This window comes from Balaenoptera borealis (assembly GCF_965194805.1).
Source record: "Balaenoptera borealis genome assembly, chromosome: 16".
NCBI classification, from domain to species: domain Eukaryota; kingdom Metazoa; phylum Chordata; class Mammalia; order Artiodactyla; family Balaenopteridae; genus Balaenoptera; species Balaenoptera borealis.
Window position 1 is genome coordinate 82,331,500 of NC_138872.1, and position 24,154 is coordinate 82,355,653.

Here is a 24,154-nt window from a genome sequence, read left to right on the forward strand (position 1 = left end):
ATATTATCTATGTTCATGTCATCATGATTTCCTACACTCAACGAAATTGAAGTGGAGAAAGAGGTCAAATGTGACATGGAGGAGGCTTTCCCTACCCACTCGGCTCTCCTACCCTGCTCCATGATGCCAGGAAAGGAATTCCTCTGCTAGATGGTTTGGATTCGTCCTCCTGTACTGTATTAAAGGGAAATAAATACTTTAAATACAAACTGGCTTTTAGGTCTCATGCCTTTGCAGGCTGTTAGCAGATTTCAGATCAAGGTGAAAATAAATGTATATACTAATGCTAACCCTCCCAGAGACTGGAAGAAAAGGTGAAGGAAATGACTAAAATTTCCAGATTTCTGCCGTGACTCCTCTGATCTAAAGACGTCTCATTTGGGGGTAGATAGTTCTGCATAGTACAGGGTGGGGGACTTAAATCCTAGGAAGGGAGTGCAGGTGGGCGCAGAGAAGGGGAAGGGCTGAGTCTGAAGAGAAAGGTGATCAGTGTCCAGCCCCACCCCCAACAAAGTCAGGGTGCACCAGGTGCCTTGTGTAAACGATACCTGTGATGGGAAGGAAGGAAGCAGGAACCCCCGAGTGGCACAGGGGCCAATCCTTCTAGAGGTCTTCTGCAGCAGACACAGAACCCAGAAGGTGAAAGTAATGAGACAAAAACCCAAGTTCCTTCTTCCTGCCTCCAGGATCCCGAAGCTTGGGAAGGCGTGAGGACTCCACTGCACATGGGCCAGTTGTTTCAAATCTGCCTTTGCTGGATTCTGGTTGGTTAGTCTAGGTCTATGCAAACTGGCAGTCAATCAGCAAATCATCCACAGGAGTAAATAATTGTCATTAAACCCTCTTAACTACAATAATAGGAACTTGGGGGTCTGGGTGGGCGTCAACTCCTTCAACAGATCTGGGTAAGGTCAATAGTAACCTTTTTGGCTTGTAGCACACAATTATTAAGCAACTTCCCTTCCACTAACATTGATCTTCAAACAGTAAAGGGAAAGGGGGACAAGATTAGCACACCAAGTCCAAGGTTACAGAGGACATGAGCCTGGACAGTTACCCACGAATTGAGGAGCATCAGGCTGGTTGCCAGGAGAACCCAGGTTTCCATGGAAAAGCTTGGGATCAGGTCCATGGCCACTTTCCTCCGTGCTTCCCTCCTCCGAGTTTCCCTTCAGCTGCACGTGCTGCTCTTTGCCTGCCTCTGAGTGTGGAGCTTCGGTCATGTCAGGTGGAGATTCAGTGAGGCTGGAAAGTTTGTGCTGAGAAGGGAGTGGAGCTGGAGCTGCAGCCAACAGAAGGGCCACCTGTGCTCCATCTGCAGAGCTCTGTGTGCCTTGATAGTTGGCAAAGCATCATGGACACTCCAGTTTGACCTCTCTTGAGTTCTTACTCTGTGGAAAATCAATAAACAACTCAATCAGTGTCATCAATAAGCCCAAAGGTCACAGAAAGTCAGCTAAACCCACTGGCCTTGAATCACTACTAATCTGCCTTTGTCTCCATGGCTGCCCACACTACAGAATACTTGAAATCCTTCAAACAAGAGAAGTCTACAGATTGTTACCCACGCAGCTGTTTTCTTCCTAGAAATGCCCCTGTGTCCCTTGTAGGCTCCTAATTATCCTCCAAAATGGAGCTCAGATGGAACTTTCTGTGTTAGGGTCATTGCTAACCAACCTCCTTGAGCAGATATAACCATTTCCTCCTCTTGGGACTCCTGTCCCCTGCACACAATCCTATTATCTCCAGCACCATTGTGGGTTTCCGCACGTAGTTCCCTCACCGGACTGAGAGCTTGGCCACAGTCTGGGTATTAGCCACAGTCATGTTCCTGGTACCTAGTAGAGTGCTTTCTGCAGAATTGGCATCCAGAAAGGTTGATGGAATTGAGTTGGTGGAGGTAAGACCACTGGACGCCTGCGTGTCCTTTCCCTGTGACTCTTTGGTGACCATGACATCTTCCTGGACTATTAATACAACAAGAGAGTCTGGCTGTACCTTGGCCACCATCCCTGCACATTCAGGGTGATCCATCAAGGTTCTGTCTACAAGAGGGCCCCTGAATAAGAGACAGGACATGGATGGGATGGTGATGGTTACACCAAGGAGTATAGATTTAGGCTGATTCACGTCCCGCTGAGAGGGTCCCGCAATAGACAGTAAGTTAGACAGATTCTAGACCAAAATATGTCTCCCTGCACTCGCTGGGAAGACCGCCAGTTCGCGAACAGTGGGTGTGAATGGAGAAAAGTGGAGAAAGCAGCCTGATGGCCAAGTGGACCCCAACCTCCTTATCCGCCAGTGATGTGGCACACACAGTACACAGGACTCCAAAAAGATCACATGAGGGCACGTTATCTCTGGGGCAAAGAGCTTCAAGAGCAAAGAAAGGCTTCTTGCTTTTAGATGAGTGGGGAATTTAAAAAATGGAACTGATAGGAGGAGGCCTATAGGAGAAGTCAGTGTCACCTGTGAGCACCTGCCACATACCTGATGGGAGAGACCCAAGGATTGAGGGACTGAAGATTACACTGAGCCAGGTTCTCTGTCTGCTTGGCAGAGAAACTGTGGATTATGTAAAAAGCAAAACCTCTGAAGTTCTTAAAACTCAACAGAAATGGAAGACATTTCAGCTGTGTTTGTGCACTTCCTTCTCCCTTTATCCTTTCTCACCTTCAGTTCTTCTGAAGGTCCCCAGGGCTGCCCAACACTGGCCTGAGTGGATGGATCTCACTGGTAAAATGCAGTAAGTCCCAACTGTCTCTCCTGCCCTCGTTTATTTCCTTGGGAGCTTGTCATGCAGCATGAAATTTCTACCGTTATAATTTGTCATCTTTGGGTTCAGGCTTTCTTGAGAAGGCAGCTGTTAAAATCCATAGCTGCCACTGGAAATCGTAATGCATGAAAATATCTATTCTTCCTTCCACTGATTCAAGTCCAAGTGGGCATATGCCTTGTGCAGGCATTTTGCTGGTCTAGAAGCCATCCATGCAGGTCGTTTCTTGGAAGCAGTCTCTCAGTGGAGGGAATGAGATAGTCAACCGAGCTCAGTATGGAGCATACCTCTGGAGTCTCTGGGATAATGGAGCCCTACAGAGAGGTGACAAAGGAGAGAAGTGGCTGTAAGCTTCCATACCAACAAAGGACAGACCTGGGAAGCTGGAAGATGATTCCCAGGAAAAGTAGGATGGAAAGTCCTAGGAATTTTGATTTGTTTCTGGCCCCTCATGGTGCCTTGTCTGGACACGTTTAAGTGGGGTCATGCTACAACCCCCAGTTTACAGATGTAGAAACTGAGGCTCAGGGACTGCAAGTGGCTTCCCAACAGCTTTGATCACAACCTGTCATATGTAAGCTAACATGAAGATAGATTGGCAAGTCTGCTGCTCTGAAATGTCAGTATTCAATGTTTGCTGTTTTGTGATAAGGGTCACTATGGGAAACAGTGAGACCCGAGGCTGCAGCAGCAACTTGGTTACAATTCTGGCTCCTACCTCCATGGCTACCCCTGCCCAGGAGCTCCCCCACGGGTCTCCAGAACCAAGGACTCTGCCTCACCTCAGCAGGAACAGAGACAGGTGCAGGTCATGAGGACACTAGGGTCTTGTGTGTAGGCTCCACCTCTGTATGTTCCCAACTGAGAGGAACACAAAATACATCCCGCATGGGATGACTGGGGTGTCGTCTGATAACTACTGACAACTTAATTCACTCAACTAAACCCACAGCCTTTCTTAGTCTTCTTAAAAACAAAACCCTTGTGGAAAGTACAAGCTTTCATCTTCCTCCAAAATATGTACTCGGCTACAATAATTTTCTCACTAAGCCTTATATGACCATCACCTGCCCTATTCACCTCAGGACCTGGTCCAGCTGGTTGGAATCTATCCCAATGGCGATAAGCTAGTCATTTCCTGGGAATAAAATGTAACCAGTGCCACGTCCTAACCAATACAAATGGCCTTGCTCTGCAAAGGGGAAAACTAGATGGCATGATCTTTGTGTCCCTTCATTCCACAGCAGGGAACACCTAACGTGAAAAGTCTTACCTACTAAGATTGTGAAGGAAGACATGTGTGCCTGAAGATCACCCCACACCCCACGTCTCTCATCTATTCACCTGTGTACTAATGGGCTGGGCATGTACTTTCAAAGCTCTGTTCTCATGCTTAGCATGCAGATATGACTAAGACCCAGATAGTATTCAGTTGAAGAGAGAAACAAACAGGTAGTTATAGTACAGCCAGGGTAAACTAATTATACAGGTAAGAGAACATGGTTCCCTCATCAGGTGTAAATGGCTTCTCAGTCCTTAGCACTCAAAGTTGAACCTTAAATAGCATTCTGGGCAGCATTAGGCTCAGATATCAGTATAGATGAAGCATCATGGTCTTATATTCCTGTCCTTTTATATTGTTAGCCCAAGTAACTCCTCTTCTGGGAAGCCTATCTAGACTTTCACGGCCGAGAGAATTGCTCACGGTATGAAGAGGCAGTGTTACTCTGGAAGGATTTGTGCATTACATTCAAATTTCACAATCTGGAGTGTGCAAACAATGGAAGCAAGATTATGTGTTTGTAACTCTGCTCCTAAGCCCTCATGCTTCTCAGTAGGGAAAAACTTGATCCTGCCATTTGGGGGTAACCAGGTGGTATTTAAGTTTTGGCAGCTGGGAGAAGGGAATAGCCAACTTTTCTTGGTCTCCTGGTTTGCAGGTGGTGCTGAGTGACAGGACATTCTCTCTTGGCCTTAGAGGAGGTGGGCTGTGCAGTCACTGTGGAAAACAATATGGATGTTTCTCAAAAAACTAAAAATAAAACTCCAATATGACCACGAAATTCCACTCCTGGGTATATATCAAAAAAAAGCAAAACAAAAATAGTAATTCAAAAAGATAAATGCAGACTAACATTTTTTTAAAAAATAAATTTATTTATTTATTTTTGGCTGTGTTGGGTCTTCGTTGCTACTTGTGGGCTTTCTCTAGTTGCGGCGAGCGGGGTTTACTCTTCATTGTGGTGTGTGGGCTTCTCATTGTAGTGGCTTCTCTTGTTGAGCACAGGCTCTAGGTGCATGGGCTTCAGTAGTTGTGGCACATGGGCTCAGCAGTTGTGGCTCGTGGGCTCTAGAGTGCAGGTTCAGTAGTTCTGGCGCATGGGCTTAGTTGCTCCACGGCATGTGGGATCTTCCCAGACCAGGGCTCAAACCCATGTCCCCTGCATTGGCAGGTGGATTCTCAACCACTGTGCCACCAGGGAAGCCCTGGCCTAATATTACTAGCAGCACTGTTTACAATTGCCAAGATATGTAAGCAACCTAAGTGTCCATCAATAGATGAATGGATAAAGAAGATGTGGTATATATAGACAACAGAATATTACTCAGCCATAAAAAAGAACAAAAATTTGCCATCTGCAGCAACTTGGATGGACTTGGAGGGCATTATTCTAAGTGAAATAAGTAAGACAGAAAAAGACAAATACTGTATGATACCACTTATATGTGGAATCGAAAAAAAAAAACATACCAGTGATATAACAAAAAAGAAGCAGATTCACAGATATAAAGAACAAACTAGAGGTTACCAGTGAGGAGGGGGCTGGGGCAAAATAGGCCTAGGGGATTGGAAGGCACAAACTATTGGGTATCAAAAAGTCTCAAGGATGTATTGTACAACATGGAGAATATAGCCAATATTTTGTAGTAACTGTAAATGGAAAGTAACCTTTAAAAATTGTATAAAAATAAATTTAAAAAAATAAGATGAGAATTAACTAAGAAAAAAAATGGTGGAACCAAGACTAGAAACAGCCAAATCTGTAATAAAGGCCTAATTCTGTGTAGGTAATGAGTTTTTATTACTATGTAATAATAACTGTGTAACAACTAAAAACAAAAAATCTGCTAAGAGACTGAAAAAATAAAAAATATTACCTTCCTGAAATTTGCTTTTTAAAACCATGGCCTAGATAAGAGTTCCTGGAGAAGACCAGGTAGAACATTTACACCTCAAAGGCATAGGAAGAGAAATGCAAATTCCTCCTAGGAGGAGTTTTGTTCCCTTAAGGGCTGATTTTTTTTTTTTTTTTTTTTTTTAAACTTATAAGCCTCTTAAGATAAATAGGGGAGGTTTGGGAGTGGTAAATAAAGATTGGTGGGCTTTGACTTGTTTCTGGAGCCACCCCTCTGGTCCTGTTAAGATTTATAAAACAATGTTGGTCAGCTGTTTTTAATTCCTCCGAGAATTGGGTTGCCCCCTAATGATATCAAAGGTCTGATATACCCATCCACCTATGTTTGAATGTTTTCTTTCCCTCTGGGTACATTTAGCTTAATGGAGAAGGCCAAAATTTTTATCCATTCATCCATGGATTTTCCTTGTTTCCACCCTTCTGCCTTTGTGAATAGTGCTGCTACGAACATGCAGGTATAGGTATTTGTTTGAGAAACTGTGGCAATTCTCTTAGGTATCTACCCAGGAGTGCAATTGCTGGGTCATATTCTATGTTTACCTTTCTGAGGAGTTGCTAAACTGTTCTCCACACTGGCTGCACCATTACATCCCTGCCAGCAAAGAATCAGTGTTTCAATTTCTACCCATTCTCACCAACATTTGCTTTTTTTTTTTTTTAAACAACAGCTCCTGTTTATTTTTTAATTTTTATTTATTTATTTTATTTATGGCTGTGTTGGGTCTTCATTTCTGTGCGAGGGTTTTCTCTAGTTGCGGCAAGTGGGGGCCACTCTTCATCGCGGTGCGCGGGCCTCTCACTATCGCGGCCTCTCTTGTTGCGGAGCACAGGCTCCAGACGCGCAGGCTCAGCAATTGTGGCTCACGGGCCCAGTTGCTCCGTGGCATGTGGGATCTTCCCAGACTAGGGCTCGAACCCGTGTCCCCTGCATTGGCAGGCAGATTCTCAACCACTGCGCCACCAGGGAAGCCCCCAACATTTGCTTTTTATCTTTTCTTTTTTGATAGCCACCTAGTGGTTGTGAAGTAGTAAAATTTCTGGAATTCTGACATTTGCAACTGCAGAGTCAAAATGGTTAAGAATCTGTGAGAATTTGCCAGAGATAGAGGAAGACAAGCAAACGTCGTGGTTGCAAACGTGCCCCACGGTGGCTCTTGAGCTTTCTATGGACTCCAGGGATATCTATGCTCCTATTGTGTAGACAGCTGGCTAGTAGGGATCCACTGAATGTGACTGATATGCAGGCCCTGGGTGAGTTATTTAAACTGTCTCAGCCTCAGTTGCCTAATCTATAGAATGAGTGTTAATTATGTCTTTCCCGGGACTTCCCTGATGGTCCAGTGGTTAAGACTCCACGCTTCCAATGCAGGGAGCAGGAGTTCGATCCCTGGTTGGGGAACTAAGATCCCACATGCCGCGGGGCATGGCCAAAAAAGAAAAAAAGAAAAAAAAAAAGTTATGTCTTTCCCTCCTAAAAGGGCCCAGACCACACCAGTCCCCGGTTCCATGACCCAAGGGGCTTGGGGCCTGGATCTGCAAGTCGGCCTCCTAGTGGCTTTGAGTGAAGAGAACATGTGACCTTGCCCATCAGATACCTGACCCTTACCAGACCCTCTAGAAATGTTCACTCAATACGAGGTCAAAAAGTTCAACTAGTGGCTAATACACAAGCGTTATAGTGTAGTCCAAGTTATGAAATGCGTCTTTTGTTAGCAAGAGGAGGAGACATGAGTTCAAATCGGAGTTGAAAAATAATTAAAAGGTTGGGAGTTTGCTGACTCTAAACTCCTTATTTTTTTCCTTCTTATTGATTGTGTTTAAATGACTCTTTTGCCACCTGCTGTGTGTGGAGCCACTGAGTCATAAATGTTCAGGACATTATTTCCTGGATTCTAATTAGGGCTGGGGGTGTCTGTCCAGCTGTGTGAGCTCAGGGCCCTAAGCAGGACCTCCAGCCCCACCTCGCCCCACCTCTGTAGGACCTCAAAGCCCCCTGGGATGATGTCCCTCCCACTCTACTCCTCCTACCCCGGGGCAGAAATTGTTTCTAAAAAGTTCCCAAAGTTGAGTCCATTGTTGGCAGAGAAAAGATAAATCCCAAAGGAACAGCAAAGAGCTCATTCCCTCCTTACAGACAAGGTGTGTTCATGAAATTCAGCCAGGACTTCCAGGCAATTACCAGATCCCTTACCCCGAGCTGCACGTTCCTCCCCCAGTTACTGGGAGTATTGGCTGCTACTGATTAAAGGCTGCCCTGCTCTCTAGAGAATCTCCCGGGGCCAAACTGAAGCCACTTCACCTGGGAGTTTGTTCATCCTGGGGGATGGGAGGACTAATCAATGACTCACTTATGGGGTGCAGAAGGCTGGCCCCTGCCTCCAGTTTGGATCCACTCTGGATTACAAAACTGTCTCCGAGCTCTCTGTGGGATTGGGCTCCAGAGTCCACATCTTCACTCAGCTTTTCCTCTTCCTGCACCCAGCTCCCTTCATCCAATTATCCTGAGAGCACTTTCTCAGCAAAGTATTTGTGCTAGAACCCCCGTCTCAGGCTCTGCTTTTGGGGAACCCGACCTAAGACAGTGGCTGAGCCCGAGCTAATATGTGCACAGTGGCATTCAGCTGAGGGGCACAGAAGCACTGAAATACAGCCAAATTCTGTGGTCCAAGCTATGCAAGGGATGCGGGGCTTGTCTCATTTGCCCAAAGCCACTGATTAGTCTAGACTCAGCTATGGAAGGTGCTAGGATTTGAAACCCAGGAGCTCCAGCTTCAGATCCCCCCATCTCTCAGTCACAGTGTGGTGCTGCCTCCTTAAAATAGAATAAGACAAAGAAAACTAAGGTGAGAGAGTGGGGAGAGCTGTATAAGCCCAAAGAAAGCGGCCTTTGTGACCCTCCCCCACAATCACAAACTTACTGAAGAAGCTGTTGAAAGAACCATTTTCCTGACCCATCTCAGAGTAAGTCGCCAACCTGATATTTCACACCCCCTGAATGACCCACAGACGACGACATCTCTACATGACTACAATATGACCTCCAAGTCAGGAAGTTAATGCTGACACATCACTGCCGTCTAATCTCAGAGCCCCCAGTTCCCCACCTGTCCCAACAAGGTCCTTGTAGCAGAAGGACCTGGCCCTCGAGTTGTGTTTAGACGTCGCCTCTCTGTAGTCTCCTTCTTCTGGAACATTTTCAGTCTATCTTTGGTTTTCATGACGTTGACTCTTTCGAAGATTCCAAACCAGTTACAGACGAGAAGGAGAATCTTCCTCCGCTTGGGTTTGTCTGACTCTTTTCAGGATTTCCTTCAGGTTTGCCTCCTTGGCAGGAATATCACACAGGTGAGGTGAGTTCTTCTCACTGCGCCCCATCAGGTGAAGCACGATCAAGTCATCGCATCCCTGACGCTGCTCTCTGATGAGGAAAGGGCTGTCTGCCAGGTTCCTCCACTCTGAAGTTACCCCTTCTGCTCTATAATTAACGCGTATTTTGAGCAGCACTACTTTGAAGCTATGTAAGTTTCCTCGTCAAATTGCAATTCATCCATTAACTTATTTACATATATCTGTATCTACTCATGTTTTCCTATTTTCTTGAATGGTGTAACAGCTCTTACTATCCTTATTTGTTATGATTCTCAAATGGTCCCTGATTGGTCAGTAGAAGCCCCTCAGGCTGGCTTCTGTGTCCTTTTGTCATGTCAGTGTTTAACATTTCCTTGCCTTCTAGCCCAAGATGTTCCATGGGCACCATGTACTTTCCCAGCCCTGGAATCAGCCATTTCTCTAAGAAGACCTGGCTCCTTTCAGTGGGAAATGATATTTATAAGCCAAGATCTGGGCACGAGGTGTGCTTATTGCTCTTTTGGTATTCTGTTTCTAAACCATATCAGTAGAGAAAAGTAGGGAATATGCATTTTTGTACACACACACATACACACATTTCTATCTATCATCTCTCTCTCTCTCTATCTTTCTATCATCTGTCTATATCATCTAGCTAGCTCTCTTCTATATATGTAGAAAAGCATGGATTTACACTACACATTCAGTTTCAATTGCTGACTCCACGGGATTTATTCTGGTTTCTCCCTCTCTGAATCAGTGACTCTCTTCTCCAACAGTGAGAACTCTGGCTTCCATCATCCTTTATATACTTACTTACTTGATCACTCCCCCTTTATATAGCCAGTCCTCACTTCATTCCTTTCCACTCATGGATGACCTCCTCAACCTACTTGCATTCTCCACACCCTATTTAGCCTCTGGCTGTCCTTGCCAGGCCACGCATCTGAGTGGGCAACATTCTCACCTTGCTTGGGTTCCCACACTCATGCCAGGCTGCTCTTCCTGTGGACACTTTCCCCTCCCTACTCAGTCTCTGACTTGGAGCCACTGTGCCTCCCTTCTCTGCCCCCACCCTTCATTGTGTGCCTGCCCACCTTCTGTCACCCCACCCCCCAATGGCTGTAGGACTGGATTATCCAGGAAGGGAAGGCAAGGCGGGAGAGGAAAAATGGAGGGAGGGGGCAGAAAAGGGAAAGGAAGAACCCTGGGCAGCTTCTGATACCAACTGAAACTGATCAGTGCTTGTAGCCTTTCTGCCTGAACAACTGACCAATTAACCGTCTGTTATTCCACATTCATTGTGTTAAGACAGTTGGGAGTTGAGGATGGAATGCAAAGAGGTGTGAAAAACATCTTTCCTGCCTTCCAGAAACATCAGGGGAGATGAGATGAAAACATTAAATCAAAACAAATAAGTTTCTCAGTTGAGTGTTACAAACAATATGTGCTCCAAAAAAGGTAGGTATAAACTACGAATATACTTTCTAAGCAATAGGCAAAGTCGCAGTGGATTGGCTCTTACCTATTTAGTAGGAGTCAAATTGGAGTTTTGATAAAGGCCCCAACCAAGCAGTGATTTTGATGGTCAAAAGCAAGTAGTCACTGAATCTCCCTGATTCAGTTGTGTACATTCCCCCCTAATGTGCACAAAGGCATCAGATTATACTTTTGTAAAGAGATGTTTATTGACTTGCTCAATACAATATTTAATTTAGAATATTCAAAATAAAATCTGTGATATAAATGTCACTACTTTAGTCATCACAATCATTCTTATTTTCATTAGAGTTTGTGAGAAATTTTCATTCTGATCAGTGCTCAGGAGGAGTAGATGGTACTAAGTGGGGTGTGGTGGGGTAGAGATAGTTCTGTGAGAACCAGATAAGCTGAGTTTGCATATCTGGCACTTATTAATCACCTCTTTTATATGACGCAATATATAACACTCTACGTAGACAGTGAGAAAGCTAAATGAATGTGCAGAATCTCTAGTCATCCATCAAGTGCAGTAGGTGAATCCCATCTTCATTTCTGTGTTTTATCACAAAGTAAATCAAGGTCTCTGTTGTCCTGGGACGAAGCTTCCTTGAAGAACAAAGCGCAAGTCCTTAGGGAAAGTCAGGCTCCAGTTAAGGTCCCATCTCTGGGCTCAACCATTAGAACAATGGGTTTTTCTAGTTGAATAAGTACCTGAGGGCTTAATGTCAGGGGGATCTGCAACAGTTAAACAAACACGTGAGAATCGAATAGTGAAGCACCGCCAGCAAGAGAAACAAAGTATTGATATATAAGATACATTATGGACAAGAATGCTTTACAAACATATAACAGCTAGTTTTAGCATCATATACCTTTGATTCTTTTTTAAAAACTACAAATTCCATGTATTTAATAGATACAGGGATGGTCAGCTTATCTGTTTTTCGTAGGGTGAACTTTAATAGTTGTGTCTTTCAAGGAACTGGCCACATTTATGTATAAAATATATGGAGTAAAGTTGTTTGCCACATTCCCTTATTATCTTTTTTATTAAATTAAAATTTCCACCTGTTGAGACATAGCCGTCTTACAGGAGTGCATAAGTTTAAGGTGCACAGCATAATGATTTGATGTACATATATCGTGAAATTATCACCACAGTAAGTTTCATTAACATCCATCAGCTCATAGATACAAAGAAAAAATATTGTTTCCTTCAGGTGATAGCTCTCAGGTGATAGCTCTCTTAACAACTTTCCTATACACCATACAGAAAGGCTAACTACAGCCATCATGTCGTACGTGGCATCTCTAGTACTTATATATCTTATAGCTGGAAGTTGGTAGCTTCATCCAATCTTCCCTCCTTATCTTTGATTGTTTATACTTATTCTTTAAGTTATGTCAAGACGAGATAGTGAAAGCATTCATCCATCATTCTTTCCACAAAATATCTATTGAGCGCTTATTTCATACCAGGCTAGAGACAAAAATCTGGTTGGCTTGTGTTCTTTTTTTGATTTAAATTTTAGGTACAAAGGATGAAGTTTTAAAATTTACCAGATTCTTAGGCATTATGGCCAACTGTCTTGAGCCATGTAAAGATAATTTTGTGTCCATTGAAACTTGCAAGGTAATCCTAGTAGGAATCACACATGTTAATTACATGGGCTTTCCTCAACTTCTGCAGAGTCCGATCACCTCTCCCAGTAGAACGCATCCAGTTTCATGATCGGAAGAGGTCGTTGTGAAGCATTATGCCTGTTTTTTTTTAACATTGCCTGTCTCCCAAATGTAGTGCAAATGGTGAACTTCTGACGACCTACAGTGTTTGGTCCAGTACTTTTAGCCCTTTTCTCACCCAGTCACTTCTTCAGTGTTGGGGGAACCAACAGAGTGACCTTCTCATCTCAGTTGACTGAAGGGCAAGCAAATTGTCGTGGAGGGAGAAGCCCCAGCCTGTGGATGCCTGGGTGGAGCTTCAGGGAGCATCTGCCCTTCCCAGGTGTGCCAGAGGCCCCCTTTCTCTCAGGGCTGAGTCCCCTGTCTGTACACACCTACAGGACGGCCACACAGATGCCCACAAGTAAAATGGAAACCGTCTCTATCCTCCTCTTCCCTGAGAAAGCCTACCCAAGGGGAGGAGCTGCTTATTAAATGTGTGACTCCTAGAAATAAGCCTTCTTATAGGGCCGTGTTTGAGATGAAAAAATGGTAACTGTTCTTTGTGTTCTTCAGAGGAGAGATTCCAGATCTTTCTATAAATGTAACACCTTGTTATTTTAAAATTTCAAATGACACTCATATATGTCCCCTGCAGATAGACATACACACGTACAACAGGCATGTACACAAATGTCATTTGTTAAATTTCAAAAGTTCAAATTATTCAAAATTTGTATCCAAGAACTCTAATCAACTGCACATCTAACTCCTTAAACATTTGCTGGGTGACTGGGAGGCATTGTTCAGAGTTTACAAAAGGAATAAAATGAGAGGCTACAGTTAAAGACGTTCATAGGTGTAAAGAAAACATAGGAACCAAACTGGATGGTTCCATGACAAAGTGTTAAGTTAGGTGGTAGAATCCATGATGCCAGACTGTGGGAACTGATAACAGAGCAGAGGGGAGAGTGGGCTCTGGACTGGGTGGGGAAGGCTCCAGGGAGGGGCTCGGGATTGAACTAGAACTTGAAGGGGGAAGAATAGAATGGGGGCGGGGAAGGGCACACAGAGAGTTATTATTAGAATGTAAAGGGAGCCCATCTTGATGGCAGCAGGACCCCTGGAAAGTGAGGGGGCTGTGGGAGTCCTTCACATCTGGCAGAAATGCTTTCCATCAGGGGTTCTCACCGTGACTGCACAGGAGAATCTGCGGGGGTGTTTTGAATGCCACACTCTGCGCGAATTATTTTAGAATGAATGAGATGACCTAGGCATCAGGATTTTTTAAAGCACCACAATAATTTCATTATACAACCAGTGGCTGAGGACCACTGTCAGGAGAGATTCTGTAAGTTCTGATGGAGAAGAGCATCCCTGAAAAGTCATGATGTGGTCATCACTAATCTCATGACCGCACACACTTCCCCTTCCTTCCGGTGGACTTGAAATGAAATTTAAAACATTGCTGAGGTTCAAAAGACTGCAAATAATCATGTCATGCTAACTGCATTGACTCTAGATGACCTTTAGAGTTGGGTCATTACAAAGCCACAGGCTTAGCCATCAGAGCTGAAGGACCCTTAAAGGTCACAGATGGCTCCAAATACATTCATGTCCAATATGACAAATTATTCCTTGAATAGAACACATTCATATATATGTGTGTGTGTGTATATATATAGATATTTGATATCTATCTATCTATCTATCTATCTATATCAGTTTTAAAAACGCACAATAAACACAATTAATGCAGCTAGGTAACTGTCTGACCTGTGTTTCTTTGCAAGGTTTGAAGGAGAACTTCTGCAGGACTTTGACAACAGCAAGTTTCACGTTCATGATACCAAGTCTCATACCAATGCAGTTTCGGGGTCCAGTTCCAAAAGGCATGTGCGTGTAAGGATTTATGCTCTCCTTGTTCTTCTTACTGAACCTGGTTCCACAACAGTAGATGAAACAAATTAATGAAATGGAAAAACCACAAGAGCTCAAAGTCTGAGGCTTAACACTCAACTAGTAGCATTAGGGATGCCTGTGTGAGCTAGTCATTGAATCCTGCTGTGATGATTTTGCTATGAGAAAGGTAAGCTCCAGATCCTTCCCATTCCCCGGACCCTATAGGAGCTTTCAGTCCTGTTGAGGAGATGAGATGAATGCTGTTTAAAAAAAAATTTATCTCTAAACACTAAAATTACATTCAGGCAGTAAGATGTTCATGCTCTGAACGGCAGCGAGGAAATGAGACTGATTGAAGGAAATGTGGGTTCCTGCCTCCACGCACACTTATGTCGGTCATGTGCTCATGGGGGAAGGAAGCAGGAGAATCATCTCCCAGGATTTAAATTGTCATTTCCCCCTTGTATTCCCTTCCTTCCCATCCCCTTGTGTCTGTCTGTCTGTCTGTCTCTCTCCCCCACAGCACAGAATGCTTAGGTCACATTTACATAACTATATGACGCTACTGTAGAATAACCACTGATTTCCTTGTCTATCTGTTCCACTAGCCTATAAATTCCCTGATGGTTAGACCTCTGTTTTATTCAAATTTGACTCCTCAGTATTTGAATATATTAAGGAAAAATATGGAATTGTGGAAAGTGATAATAGCATTGTGATTATGTATATTTTAAAGATCCCTACTTTGCAGAACATTTTGGAATATTTACAGACACTGTGACTTCAAATAATATGGGAAGATGGAGGAGGGTAGCAGTAGCATGTGGCTGGAGCAGAGACATGGGGTGGTTGTTGGTCAGGGAATGGGCACATATAGATACATTAAAAGTCTTCCACAGACTAGTGCCTATAGAATATACTTGTGTATATGTCAAAAATTCTCCATGATAGGCTTTTTTGTAAACATTTGGATTTCTCACTGCCTGGCCAAATCCCTGACACACAGGTGAGCACTAACTCTCTGCTTGACGACTGAATGAATCAAAAACGAATTGGGAGATTAGGATTGACATAAATACACTACCATGTGTGAAATAGATAGCTAGTGGCAACCTGCGGTATAGCACAGGGAGCTCAGCTCTGTGCTCTGTGATGACCTAGATGGGCAGGATGGGGGAAGATGCGGGGGAGGTCCAAGAGGGAGGGGATATAAGTATACATACAGCTGATTCACTGTGTTGTACAGCAGAAGCTAACACAACATTGTAAAGCAACTATACTCCAATAAAAAATAAATAAATAAATGAAGTGAACCAAAATGAACAACAGCAACAGCAAAAAAGAAATAACAGTGAGTGGTCTCTGGTTTTAGGTTCGTGAAGCTGCAGGAGAGGGAGCTACTGAGCTTCAGGGAAACACAGAGGTTCCCTGGGCCAGAAAACAGAGGATTTGGTCCACTCTGACTTCCTGTTTCAAGAAGTGCTATGTGTAGAGGCTATGCTAGCACTCAGGACACTAGGGCGAACAAGACAAAGTCCTTGCCATCAGGGAGCTTATAGTCAGGGGCTCATAAAAGTCTAGATCCCAGCTAGTGCCCTAAAATATTCATCCCAAATTTTGCTCACTGTACAATAAGTGGGAAAGCATCAACTCTTTCCAGAGTCCAATCTGTACCGAAACCAGACCTTGACTTTGAATTCCCAAAAGAAGATGCTCAACCCCTCCAAGGAGGAAGTCTCAGACATCTAGAGAGCAGAGGACTTCTCTTTGGAAGGTCACCAAGTACTGAGGTAGAAGGGAGCTGGCCCAGGTCTGCAGCCACAGACAGAACCAGGGCACCTGAGTGCACCTCCATCCTCAGTGAGGCTGCCTGAACCACCAGGGACGAGAGACCTCTAGGTCCCCAGCCTGCACTCTCACAGTAATTCTAGAGGAAATGTAGCCAGTGTTTAAAGAAATGGAAATGTGGGAACATTAGCGATGAATTCAAAGAGGTAAGGAGAACAGACAGAAAAACTTAAAGGAAATAAAAAGCCTATACACCTAAAATAAGATAGTGGTTAGGTAAATTATGGCATATGCATACAATCACTCATATACATTATATATATAGATATATAGATAGATACACACACAAATTCACATAGAATGTTGTTTATAGTTTACTGTTAAATCAAGTAAGCAGTTCAAAACCAAATTAAATATACTACCATTCTAGTTTAAAAAATCTATATATGCATAGACAAATGTCCAGGCGGACATACATCACATTATCAATGAGGCTTATCTTAAGGTATTAGGAATGTGGACAGCTATAATTCTTTTTTCTAGTCCACAGTTTGTAAAATTTGATTCAAACAATGATCACTCTTATAATAAGAAAGAACGTCAAACAATAAAAAGATGCAGAAATAAATGATTGTACAATCACTCATTTGTCTCCTACAGTAAGAGGCGTCTAATATGCTGGAACCACTCTGGATCAGAGAGGGTTCTCTTCCCTGGGTTCTCCTACCTTTCAGGATGGAACTCCTCAGGCTCTGGCCAGTGTTCCGGATCTCTGTGAATAGTGAAGAGTGGCACCATCACCACTGTCCCTTTGGGAATCAACACCCCATGGATTTCCACATCTTTCTTACAGACTCTCTCAAGTCTAGCAGTAAGTGGGAATAATCTGAGAGATTCATTCAGCACCATGTCAAGATATTCCATCTGTTCCAGGGACTCATAGGTGGGAGGCGCCTGGAAGAAAGAAATAGATTTTGATAAACTGAGATTGGGGATCAAACTTCAACTCAGTCTACATAGTCCTATGGAAATGGTAGGAGCTCCAGAGAATAATTTCAACTGGTAAAGGACCTTAACATTTATAGATGTTTTAATATCTATCATGTCCTTTGACCTGCTCAGTGGCCCACTGAGATGTGTGGAGTGGTTATGACTACACAAGAACATTGGGACAATCCCCTAAACAGGGCCTGAAATCCCGCACATTATTATGCAGTGTATTTTCTTTCTCACGAGAACAAACATGACTAATAGACTATGACCCTTAGTCTTAAGTGAAATGTGCCAAAGTCACTGTTTTCTTTCAAATGCGAGGCCACACATCTGTACCAAGGGAAGAAATGTATAAGTGCAAATCCTCTATTCAACATAAATTTTTTACTTGAGAAATCTCGTTTACTAATTCTTTTGACTATACCTATAAAATCTGAAAATACTTTATGATATTAAAACTCTATAAATAATTTAGGGAGAAACAAGTTGCTTTTTAAACCAAATATGCAAAAGAAGGGTAAAATGGGTGCTACAAGGAACACAATTTCAGATCCAGGGAAAGTTACAAGAGGATGAGACCCCTACCCTCAGCCACAGCCTCTGTTGCTGGAACAGTCTCCTATTGTCCCTTCAGGGGTGACTGTAAGGTCTGAAGGTCTAAACAAGCCACTCCAGCCCCAGAGGCCAGCTCTCCTCACACCACAAAGAATTCCACTTTTGGCAGAGATCTGAGACCAGTGGGGGTGACACGTGACTGTCACGTGGGGTTATATTTAAGGGGCAACATTGTAGAGGGTAAGAGTTGGCTCAGGAGACAGACACCCTGGCACATAGGTTGGCGTTTTCACCACTAGGTACACGACTAGTATGTGAAAGTATTTCATCTCTCTGTTGCTCAGGTTTCTGAAATGTTACATGGAGATAATTAGAGTTGACACTTCGTAGGCTTGTGTGGCAGAGACACTCACTGCTCACCCAGTATCCATGTAGTCCCTGTATTTCCCAGCCCACTTGAAGTTACAGGAAACCAGCTTTGCCAATGGGCTGTGAACTGAGGCGATTATGTCAGTTCAGGGACAAATCATTTGAAAAGCCAGTGAGCAGCGCTCGAGTCCCTTATTCCCCGGACAACAGGAAGTCCTCATGTTCCAGATAAGGCAGCTACAGGAAGGTGGAGACTCTTAGCCTGTATCCCTGAGTAACGTTGTGGAGCAGAGCTGCCCGCTCCCATCCTCCGCTAACAAGCCATGTTGGTCATGTAGACGTGGGTTAGAAGGAAACCTTTGCTATGAAAGCTCTGAGATTTGAGAGCTCATCTGCTACTGAGGCATAACTTAGCCTCTCCTGACTTATACAGAATTTTATGAAGATTAAATTCGTTTATAAATAGCATCTAGAACAGACATATAGAGTAAAAAAAGCAGATGTTGGCCAATAGTGTTCTAGTCATTGTATTATTATAAAAGAGGAAGAAGACAATGCTTTAGCAATTCTCTCTTGCCTGGTGACCATCTTATTACAATGAAAAGAATTGCAATATGTGGTTTATCAGAGAAGACAGATCATCTCTAATTTAGTTAGGCACTACGATCTATCCTTACCTTGTATTTGAAGGACCCAGGACTCTGAAAGGTCATAAAATTTGTCCAAAACCACAGCCAGGACTCAAACTCATGTCCTCTGTTTCCTACTTTAAGCCCTTTGTTGTTTAAAGGCTCCTCCTAGTCTGCAGTTTACCCAGGGCAGTAGACTGAATTAATGGTCCCAATTTTCCACCCTTTCCTGTGTCCATGCCCTTTGCCATCTACCTTTGTGGTTCCCTCCCATTCTGACTCTGGGGTTGGCCAGGTGGTTTGCTTTACACCAGTGGAAATTTGGCTAAGTGTGATGCTAGGAGAGTTTTGAAAATCACCCATATGATTGGACTTTTGGTTCTTGCCATCTACCATTGCCTTGAGAAGTAGACATGTGGAGATTGAGAGGCAGGAGAAGCAAGTGTGGAGTTGAGTCAGCCTAACCAGCTTAACCAAGGCCAGCCTAGATCAGCCAACAGCCAGAACCAAGCAAGTCCAGCCAATATCAGCAGATAACTATGCAGACACTAGAGCAATAGATGCTTACTGTTAGATGTCACTGAGGTTTTGTGATTTTTATGTGGCATTATTGTGATAACTGATATGCCAGGACCAGCACTTGTTTCAAACTACTTATATTTCTGTGAGTAGTACGCATTACCTATGTTTTCCCCCTTTGTGTTTGACTCTTGAGATCCTTCCTAAATAGCGCAAGTGAAAATTTTGATACTTATGCTTTTTGCAAAAATCTCCTGAGAAGTGGCAAGGAGACATTCGTACTAAGGCTTCACTTTCCCCCTCCCTCTCCAGGTATCATCACTCACCTTACTGGGGAGAGTTGCATCAATCTCCTCCTGCAGCTTCTGCTGGATGTCAGGGTGAGTGGCCAGTTTATAGAAAAGGAAGGAAAGAGCCTCAGTAGTGGGCTCATAGCCACCAAAAATAAAGATAATACCTTGGGCCACCATTTCTGGGTCAGACAGAGCTAAAAGGGGAGGAGAGACATTGTAGGTAAAGCATGTCAATATAAAACATCACAGGTTAGAGGATGAGACATCCAAATGAGACTCCCAAATCCCTAGGGAAAAAAATGTAAAAGCAATTCAGAGCAAAACTGGTAGTGGTTTGCACTCTCATGTCTGTTTTACAGAGCCAGAAACAGGCAAAACGTGTCTTAATCCAGTTTTTCCTCAAGGTCTGTACTATACTTGGCCCTCTGGCTCCTGGTTATGCCACACTTTCCACAAATACAGCTGAGTAATTTCAAGAGAAGCATTTCTGTCTAACACACACAGCATTATCAGTATGTCCCTTGGAGAATCCTAAATGTACTTTAGCTAGAAACAGTATGGGGTAGCCATGTTTTTCCTTTAAAAAATTATATTATTCTAGCTAAAGTATAACATGAATTTTTTTGAGAAAGTTTGCAATACTAAGGCTATACTGTAGGGAAAATTAATAGAAGACTTGGGGCACAAGTCTTCAAATGGATGATCACAGATATACAGAAACTACAGAAAGAAAAAAAAAAAGCTAGAAGAGTGCTGATTGATCCTAGTCTAATCAATGGCATTAAAATAGCAGAAGAAAGAATGTGTCCTTAGAAGGGCATTGGCCAGCACACAATATAGAAAAATAAGATCCAGGGAGTGGAATTAGCAATGCTTATTCAGTCATGACCTGAATGTCACCTTCCTCAGTACGAGCCCCCTCTCTTTGCTCTCCTTTGTGCTCAGCAAACAGCCCTTGTGATTATAAATTGGTCTCCATTTTTATTTTCTCCTGAGAAAATCCAAGCATGGTCAGGCTCCAATCTATTTGATGGGACTAGACTAGATACTTAGAGCACTCAGATCCACATGGTACCTGCCCAATCATGTAATTCACAACTAAAACAATACAAAATGAGTGGAAGAAAGATCTACAGAGTTCTGATTTCCCCATGATGATTTCTGTGAAGCTGTTGTGGGTAAATTCAACTATCAAATTCTTTCCCCCAGTTAGCATAAACCCTAGGATACTAAAAGTTTAGAGCTGTACTGTCTAATATGTGGCTATTTAATTTAAATTTTAATTGATTAAAATTAAGTACAATTTAACATTTAGTTCTTCAGTGGCATTACCCATATGTTCAATAGCCATATGTCTAGTGATTACTGTATTGAACAGTGCAGATATAGAATATTTCCTACGGAAATTTGTATTGGACCACATAGTTAGATAGATGTCAGATAGATAGATAGATAGATAGATAGACAGACAGATAGATAGGGACATAGTTGTGGATATATTTATAGTGGTGTGCTAGAGTCATCTCATCCCTCTCTCAAGAACCAATCTGTAAAAATCCAAGAATATTGTGAGATGGTTGTCAAACCATTGGTACCTTGAAATTAACCAAGTGGGAGTATTCATATCATGGAAATAAACTAAAAACCAGGGCATTCTTGTTTTAAAGAGACGCTCTGTTTACATCACTGGTTATGAGTAGATATAGAAATACTTGGGGCTTCCCTGGTGGCACAGTGGTTAAGAGTCCACCTGCCAATGCAGGGGACACGGGTTCGAGCCCTGGTCCAGGAAGATCTCACATGCCGCAGAGCAACTAAGTCCATGAGCCACAAATACTGACCCTGCTCTCTAGAGCCCACGTGCCACATCTACTGAGCCCATGCCACAACTACTGAAGCCTGTGCACCTAGACCCCGTGTTCCGCAACAAGAGAAGCCACCGCAATGAGAAGCCCGTGCACCGCAATGAAGAGTAGCCCCCGCTCGCTACAACTAGAGAAAGCCCGGGCGCAGCAACAAAGACCCAGAGCAGCCAAAAATATATAAATAAAATAAATAAATTTTAAAAACCAAACAAACAAAAAAAAGAAATACTTATGTTCATCAGTCTTGTGTAAATATATTTGACGATATGTTTGATGGTCTTATCTTTGTCCACCAAAAGGATGTAGAAGCAAAGAAACCATAGTAGAAATGACCATTCTTAGATCCCAGGTTTTGATTTCTAAATACCATTTCTCACTAAAGGAAACCAGAACTCCTTTCAGGGCTAGTCAAGGGAAACAGAATAGATACCTGGAATGTCTTGCATCAGAATAGAGACACAGATGTAGAGAACGGACATGTGGACACAGAGGGAAAGGGGAGGGTGGGACAAATTGGAAGATTAGGTTTGACATAAATACACTACCATATGTAAAATAGATAGATAGTGGGACCCTGTGGTATAGCACAGGGAGCTCAGCTCGGTGCTCTGTGATGACCTAGTTGGACGGGATGGTGGGGGATGGGAGGGACGTCCAAGAGGGAGGGGATATATGTATACATATAGCTGATTCACTTCATTGTACAGCAGAAACTAACACAATATTGGGCAACTATTCTCCAATAAAAAAAAAGAAAGCGAGGAAGTTCTCAGAAAATGATACTCTATATACTATAATGGTGGATACACGTCATTGTACATTTGTCAAAACCCATAGAAAGGACAACACCAAGAATGAACCCTAATGTAAACTATGGACTTTTGGTGGTAATAATATGTCAATGTAGGTTCATTGACTGTAACAATTGTACTTTGATGTGATCTTTTGATAGTGGAAGAGGCTGTGTGTAGGTGTGGGGAGGATGTATGTTTGAAATCTCTGTACTTTCCCCTCAATTTTGCTGTGAACCAAACTGCTTTAAAAATAGTCTATTGGAAAAAAAAAACATTTAAGAATAAAAAAAGACATAAAAAAGGATACAGGAGCCTACTTAAAAGGGATCCAGTGGACAAACCTGAGAGAATTTTAGAATCAAAGTTAAAAATGATAAGAGAGTAAATTACACATGAGAATGTATTGATATAGATAAATAAATAAATGATGGGGGAGAATGGAAAGCTCTCCCTTAAAATAGAACATCAACTGATAAATACAGAAGAATGATGAAATTACAAATTCATTTTGCAAACATCACAGTAATGAAGTTTTCAGTCAAAAACCATCCATGGATGATAAAACTAGTAGGTGACAATTTGAAGAGGGACACTATATTTCCAGTCTCAAAGGTTTCTCCCACCAGCTGCTTGTTAATGACAAAGGAAAAAATTGAACTTTACAGTAGACTAAGCTAGTGAACACAACTTTAACCAAGTGTTCCAAGTTAAGGTCATCAACACTGGGGCAATGTGCCTCCTGATGGGATGAAGCCTTGATGCAAATTTCCAGGCAGAGGTTCTGACTCATTGGGTCTGAAGGAGCCTGAGAATTGACATTGGAAACAAGCTCCCCGGAGGTTCGGCTGTAGGTGATCCACAGACCATGACTGACTTCTGGGCAAGACATCTTTGTTATACTTGCCCTTCGAGCTCTGAACAAGGTTGTGCCTGTGTACTTCTAGAAAGTACCTCTGGCTACCATTTCTGTCTGACCATGCGTCTTCCTTCAATTTGGCAGAAATCCCCAGCTGCCTGGAAAACATCCTGCACATTTTCAGAACCAACCCCTAGCTCTGCGCCTCCCCACAGCGGCCCCTCGTAAGCTCTCCCTGGTTACCTTTACGGGTGTCCACATCTTTGGAATTCTGAGAGTTAATCATCAGCTGAAGAAGATCCACTCGGTTCTAGAAGCAGAAAGAAATTTCAATGACTGAAAGTCATCTGTGAAGTCAGAAATAAATCAGGAGTGTATATTTCACCTCTTTCCTGAGAATACGGCCCCTTAAAGAGCTGAAGGCTGACGAGTACTGACTGAGGCCTCAGTGAGCAAAACATCCACCTACAAATCTTGGAGAGCATGATGTTTCCTTGAGAGAAACCCAGCCATCACGCCCAACTGCTTTTTGGTCCTCACTCCCTAATCTTTGTCTTCTCTGGCTTTTGAAACAGCTTCTTAACCAAAGAGTTACCTGCTCTCTCTCCTGTCATACCTGTTTGCTCAGGAGAGCAAGAAGAAAAAACCTCAATCTTTTTTTCCCTCCAGCTTTAATTCTTAAGGAATGGCCACATAAATTAATACCCAGACATTTGCAGAGTTCACTGGCAGCTTTTGTAGAAGCAGCTTCAAGAGCCCCATCCTTCCAGAATGCTACACAACTTTCACTGCTTTCCTGGGATACCCAGCCCTGTCCCCCTGACCTGCAGACATCCTTGTGCTGGCCTCCAGGCCTCATGAGGCAAGGCTGGCTTAACCAGCTTGCAGTCTCATTGCCAACAGAAGACCCCTGCCCACTCTAGCCTATGAGAGGGCTCAAATTTAACACAGACTACACTCCACCAGGTGCCTGATGGGGCATTCCATTGGAAAACCTGTAAAATAGGAGGCTTGGATTTGAAGTGATTCTTTGCCAATCTAATATTTGGTGAAATATGAGTAAAATCATTTATAAACAGTAATTTTTATCCTTTGACAATTTATTGAAGGGAAATGGTAAAGTCTT

The 24,154-nt window shown here is 43.1% G+C and overlaps 1 protein-coding gene across 1 annotated transcript in view; it reads right to left on the bottom strand.

The window, feature by feature from the left end:
* Positions 1-280: 280 nt before the first annotated feature.
* The window catches only part of LOC309613880 (cytochrome P450 3A29-like), a 51,859-nt gene continuing 27,985 nt past the window's right edge, over positions 281-24,154 (bottom strand). Inside the window, exons 9-13 of the mRNA XM_082361388.1 lie at positions 23,272-23,338; positions 19,547-19,707; positions 16,883-17,109; positions 14,242-14,404; positions 281-11,538 (exon numbers count right to left, since the gene is read on the bottom strand). Of these exons, the coding sequence (XP_082217514.1) occupies positions 11,443-11,538; positions 14,242-14,404; positions 16,883-17,109; positions 19,547-19,707; positions 23,272-23,338 (714 nt within the window). The 3' untranslated portion in view covers positions 281-11,442. The remainder of the gene's footprint in view (positions 11,539-14,241; positions 14,405-16,882; positions 17,110-19,546; positions 19,708-23,271; positions 23,339-24,154) is intronic.